Below are 6,000 nucleotides of genomic sequence, written 5' to 3' on the forward strand. Positions count from 1 at the left end.
CCCTCCTCCATCCCCAGCTCCTCTCGTTTCTCAGGAGATATTAACCCTCCTCCATCCCCAGCTCCTCTCGTTTCTCATGAGATAATTACCCTCCTCCCTCCCCAGCTCCTCTCGTTTCTCAGGAGATATTAACCCTCCTCCATCCCCAGCTCCTCTCGTTTCTCATGAGATAATTACCCTCCTCCCTCCCCAGCTCCTCTCGTTTCTCAGGAGATATTAACCCTCCTCCATCCCCAGCTCCTCTCGTTTCTCATGAGATAATTACCCTCCTCCATCCCCAGCTCCTCTCGTTTCTCATGAGATATTTACCCTCCTCCATCCCCAGCTCCTCTCGTTTCTCATGAGATATTAACCCTCCTCCCTCCCCAGCTCCTCTCGTTTCTCATGAGATATTAACCCTCCTCCCTCCCCAGCTCCTCTCGTTTCTCAGGAGACATTAACCCTCCTCCATCCCCAGCTCCTCTCGTTTCTCATGAGATAATTACCCTCCTCCATCCCCAGCTCCTCTCGTTTCTCATGAGATATTTACCCTCCTCCATCCCCAGCTCCTCTCGTTACTCATGAGATAATTACCCTCCTCCATCCCCAGCTCCTCTCGTTACTCATGAGATAATTACCCTCCTCCATCCCCAGCTCCTCTCGTTTCTCAGGAGATATTAACCCTCCTCCATCCCCAGCTCCTCTCGTTTCTCATGAGATAATTACCCTCCTCCCTCCCCAGCTCCTCTCGTTTCTCAGGAGATATTAACCCTCCTCCATCCCCAGCTCCTCTCGTTTCTCATGAGATAATTACCCTCCTCCATCCCCAGCTCCTCTCGTTTCTCATGAGATATTTACCCTCCTCCATCCCCAGCTCCTCTCGTTTCTCATGAGATATTAACCCTCCTCCCTCCCCAGCTCCTCTCGTTTCTCATGAGATATTAACCCTCCTCCCTCCCCAGCTCCTCTCGTTTCTCAGGAGACATTAACCCTCCTCCATCCCCAGCTCCTCTCGTTTCTCATGAGATAATTACCCTCCTCCATCCCCAGCTCCTCTCGTTTCTCAGGAGATATTAACCCTCCTCCATCCCCAGCTCCTCTCGTTTCTCATGAGATATTAACCCTCCTCCCTCCCCATCTCCTCTCGTTTCTCAGGAGATATTAACCCTCCTCCCTCCCCAGCTCCTCTCGTTTCTCAGGAGATATTAACCCTCCTCCCTCCCCAACTCCTCTCGTTTCTCATGAGATAATTACCCTCCTCCCTCCCCAGCTCCTCTCGTTTCTCAGGAGATAATTACCCTCCTCCATCCCCAGCTCCTCTCGTTTCTCAGGAGATATTAACCCTCCTCCATCCCCAGCTCCTCTCGTTTCTCATGAGATAATTACCCTCCTCCATCCCCAGCTCCTCTCGTTTCTCATGAGATATTTACCCTCCTCCATCCCCAGCTCCTCTCGTTTCTCATGAGATAGTTACCCTCCTCCATCCCCAGCTCCTCTCGTTTCTCATGAGATAATTACCCTCCTCCATCCCCAGCTCCTCTCGTTTCTCAGGAGATATTAACCCTCCTCCATCCCCAGCTCCTCTCGTTTCTCAGGAGATATTAACCCTCCTCCATCCCCAGCTCCTCTCGTTTCTCAGGAGATATTAACCCTCCTCCATCCCCAGCTCCTCTCGTTTCTCATGAGATAATTACCCTCCTCCCTCCCCAGCTCCTCTCGTTTCTCAGGAGATATTAACCCTCCTCCATCCCCAGCTCCTCTCGTTTCTCATGAGATAATTACCCTCCTCCATCCCCAGCTCCTCTCGTTTCTCATGAGATATTTACCCTCCTCCATCCCCAGCTCCTCTCGTTTCTCATGAGATATTAACCCTCCTCCATCCCCAGCTCCTCTCGTTTCTCAGGAGATATTAACCCTCCTCCCTCCCCAGCTCCTCTCGTTTCTCAGGAGATATTAACCCTCCTCCCTCCCCAGCTCCTCTCGTTTCTCAGGAGATAATAACCCTCCTCCCTCCCCAGCTCCTCTCGTTTCTCAGGAGATAATAACCCTCCTCCCTCCCCAGCTCCTCTCGTTTCTCAGGAGATAATTACCCTCCTCCCTCCCCAGCTCCTCTCGTTTCTCAGGAGATAATAACCCTCCTCCCTCCCCAGCTCCTCTCGTTTCTCAGGAGATAATTACCCTCCTCCCTCCCCAGCTCCTCTCGTTTCTCAGGAGATAATAACCCTCCTCCCTCCCCAGCTCCTCTTGTTTCTCAGGAGATATTAACCCTCCTCCCTCCCCAGCTCCACCTCTAGTCCAGTCAAGATTTGGCATTTTGATTCCCTCTGAATCAGACTTAAATTCTCTAATTATGTCATACATTAAAATGAATTAATGATATCTGCAATACATTCATGTTGGTTCTGTTCTGTTTACCCTGAGGGGGATTATTGCTGCTCTTATATATGCTAGGCTTCATGGATGCGCAGGGAGTTCTCACCCAGAACAGAACCATACCGCCAATCCAAACTGTATGCTGACTGTCAATCGTATTTGACGATAGTGGTTCTGGCAGAAAATCAGTTATGTTGTATGGCCGGATGCGGATAACAGAAAGTCAGAAATTGAATTTCTCCACCTCAGATTTGATGCGTCTCACAGTGAATACTGAAGTCAGCGACGATCCTGCCTCTCAGAAATGAAAACCGAACAAAGAGACGGAGAACAATAACAACATCTCACTCATAAACGACCTGCTTTGTATTTGTTGATTTCGGGTAAAAATGTGTGTCCAAAGTGAATGATGTTTGTTACGAATGCACAGTTATTTCTTACTTTTGTTTCCCCCAAAGTTATTCAATGTTATTCATGTTCACAGCAATAATTGCAGCGCATTTGGAAAGGCATTCATCCGGGTGACGTGTTTCTTTCAGCGATTCTCTCTTGCAAAACGGCATGATGACTCACCCTGTCCTAATGCGTTCGGGCTAAAGCCATAGAACTCGAACTCGGACAGGAATCTCATTATATTGTGTATGGATGGCGGCTGTGATGACGGCTCACTCACTGTGTTCCTCTGCCTGGTTGTGTCTTCCAGGGGAGAAGCAATGGCCGGTTCGCTCTCAGAGTCACCATGGTAGGAACGCTGCTTGTGTGTGGTTGAGTGTGTTTCTTCCCTCGGCCTCTGCCTGTGTTCGTGCTGGATGTGTGTGTGTGTGTGTGTGTGTGTGTGTGTGTGTCTGTGTAAGTCATGTAGCTCTGTGGACGATGGTTGATTAGATGCTTTCTTGCATTCTTCTCCTGCTTCTCCTGCATCCCTGTAGTGTCTTTGTTCCTCTGGATTCCCTGTTCCTCCAGTGCCTTCGCCAGACAGAGGAGCACACATGCTAGCGCAGGGATAAAGACAGTTTTGAATGATGTTACTTCTTATTAATTAAAGAAGACATCAGAAAAATCTGTGCTTATCTCTGCGGGCGACGTGATGATGCTCCTCGCAAAAGAAGATCTTCTGCCGGCATCCCCGAACCTGGTATGTGCGAGCCAACACGGGTGTTTTTCTGTCTTTGTACATGTTTTCTTTGTGTTGTTTTTCTTGTGAGGTGCATTTATGAGAAGAAAACCCTAATAAAACACATTTGAAATGCTCCAGGTCTCTAGCATGCTGTTTAGTATGGAGCGAACGTGTCTGGGTCAGTGTCCATGAAATTACTCGAGTGTCTGTGATATTGCTAAATGATCCAGTGCTTTTCCATCTTATCCCCAGAGAGAAGTTGTATAGTCACTCTATCAGTGTGTATTTGTCAGTGCGTGCACGGCTCTTTAAAAGCAAATACGCAACGTTTATTTGTATTTGCATGGAGAGCCAAAGGTTACCGTGCCTCAAAATCCTCAAGTTAAAGATAAAGAGCTCTGTTGGAGCTGACACACACTGCATTAGATGCTCTAACCCTGGGCTGCGGTGGGGAACTGCATTCTCATACATGTAGAACTACTGTGACATTTCACAATTAAATGTTAACCATTTTTGTCAGTGTTTAAATGCCAAACCCCAGTGGATTTCCGGCTCTGCCTTTGTCAAAAACAGGAGAAGGGCAAGCCATTGGACTCAAGCCGTCAGCGAGGTCCATCTAGACCAGGCGTTTTCAATTAAAGTTACAAGGTCTCTATATCTCCTTCCCAGCTTTTGGAACAGTTATACATATCCACCGGGGCAGACGTTTTACTTTACAAAAGAAAGAAAAACCCCAAACCAATCTAAATAGTCATCAAAGATGAGAATCTTGGGCCCAGAGAGCCAAAACACTGATGTCTAAGAGTTTCTGCCAAAAAATTACCTAAAAAGTAAATATTTCTCCCAACTGGATATGAATATAAAAAGGTTAGATCAGATGTTTTAACAGGCTATTTTTATTTTACATTTAGACATCTTTGTGTATGGCACATAAAAGCCTTATGACTGAGAAACACTCATAAAGAAAAGTATGGACCATTTTTATATTTTGCTCAAAGTAATAAACTACTAAAAACAAACAATGTACAAAATCTAATAATCAAAACTCTCATCATGAGGACAAAATGAAGTTAACTTGAAGTTTTTTGGTCTTCCCTTGCCATCTCTAAATGATTTTCCAAATTCTAACATTGTTTATTATGAAATGCTCTTCTGATGCTGATTAATAATGCTAAATGTATGAAAAAAAACCCATCTAAAGATGCCAAACATTACCTGAATGACTGAATGACAGATCAGAATAAGTGTATTTGCTGCATTCTCATTTTCTGCATTGTTTTTGGGAAAGTATCTGTTTTGCTGCTCACTAATGTTGTTAAAATAACCGCTTCGTCTGCAGCTCTTAATGCGGCGCTTTAGAGAAGCAACACACACGGGCATGAAGGAAGCACTTTTAGCTCTAGATAAAGATATTATAGATGTAGCTCTGAAAGATCATTATCATAAACAGCCCTGAGTGCTCGTGATGTAAACCGCTCCGCTGTTTTGACGCGCTGCTAACTGTAATCTGTAGAAACGGTAAAATGGCGCAATTATGTCCCGCCATTTGAATAACACTGATCTAGACTACATCATTAGTGGCCCGTTTGCTGAAGCAGTGTCCTCCTCAACAGCTCAGGGAGGAAACGTGGCGCTCTCGATGTGCCTCCATCCCTTCGGCCCTTCATTAGTCCGAGCATCTTCCCGATCCAGACTGAGCTTCATCAGGGACGATCATGTGAAGCCAGATATTTTAACAAAGGAACTCAAGCAAGCAGATGTATTTGTCTTTGCTTGCTGACCTGAGGTTTGCCGGGATGTGTTGATGGAGGAGCGGGAAGCGTGTTGTTGATTCCCGACAGCGCTGGACGGGACGTGAGGGAACACTAGCGGCCACACAGCTGCTCACGCACATGTTCTCGCATCTCCTTCTCTACTCGCTTTTTGCAATACATTTTTTGCTTTGATGATGTCCACGATTAGAGGACATGTTAACAAATGAACTTTTTATTCCAGGATTCAGCTATATCGGGATCATTTAATATCACATCTCATGAGACGCATTATATTACTGCTTATTTTATCGACAGATGTATTAAGCTGCTTTTGCTCTAATCCTGGAGTCTCGAGATGAAATGTGCCCACTGAGTTCTGGTGTAAATGCGATGACAACAGATGAGGTGGATACATTTCATTCTCTGGAGGAAAGGGAAGAGAAATGTCAAACTACTGAATCATTGCTTGGCCATCTGGACATTACTATGCAGACTGGGATGAGTGTTGTTATATTAGATGTGAAACAGGAGTGTGTGCAAAGTGAAGATTCATCAGCTGTAGGCACTGGCGTCGGTTTGCTGGTTCGCTTTCAAAAGGCCAAATCAACAACATTTGTGGTGTCTGATTCATACAAAGTAAATTTCATCACCAAGCAGGGAGGATATTAAAAATGATGCACAGCTTATGACTAGTAAAAGCGACCGCACTGCTGTTAATGTCACCGAGTCGCTCCGAACAGCTCAAGATAACAATAATTCTCTCAAATCATCAGCTTT

The 6,000-nt window shown here is 45.8% G+C and overlaps 1 protein-coding gene across 7 annotated transcripts in view; it reads left to right on the forward strand.

Moving 5' to 3' along the window:
- The window catches only part of LOC307147512 (shisa family member 6), an 83,020-nt gene that overhangs the window by 60,122 nt on the left and 16,898 nt on the right, over positions 1–6,000 (forward strand). For 3 of the 7 annotated variants that reach the window (XM_079852264.1, XM_079852265.1, XM_079852268.1), the window contains exon 5: positions 3,056–3,094. The exons of the other annotated variants lie outside the window; for them this stretch is intronic. In XM_079852264.1, the coding sequence (XP_079708390.1) occupies positions 3,056–3,094 (39 nt within the window). The remainder of the gene's footprint in view (positions 1–3,055; positions 3,095–6,000) is intronic. 7 annotated transcript variants of the gene reach the window in all.

Source organism: Squalius cephalus (genome assembly GCF_949319135.1).
Source record: "Squalius cephalus genome assembly, chromosome: 19".
Lineage (NCBI taxonomy): Eukaryota > Metazoa > Chordata > Actinopteri > Cypriniformes > Leuciscidae > Squalius > Squalius cephalus.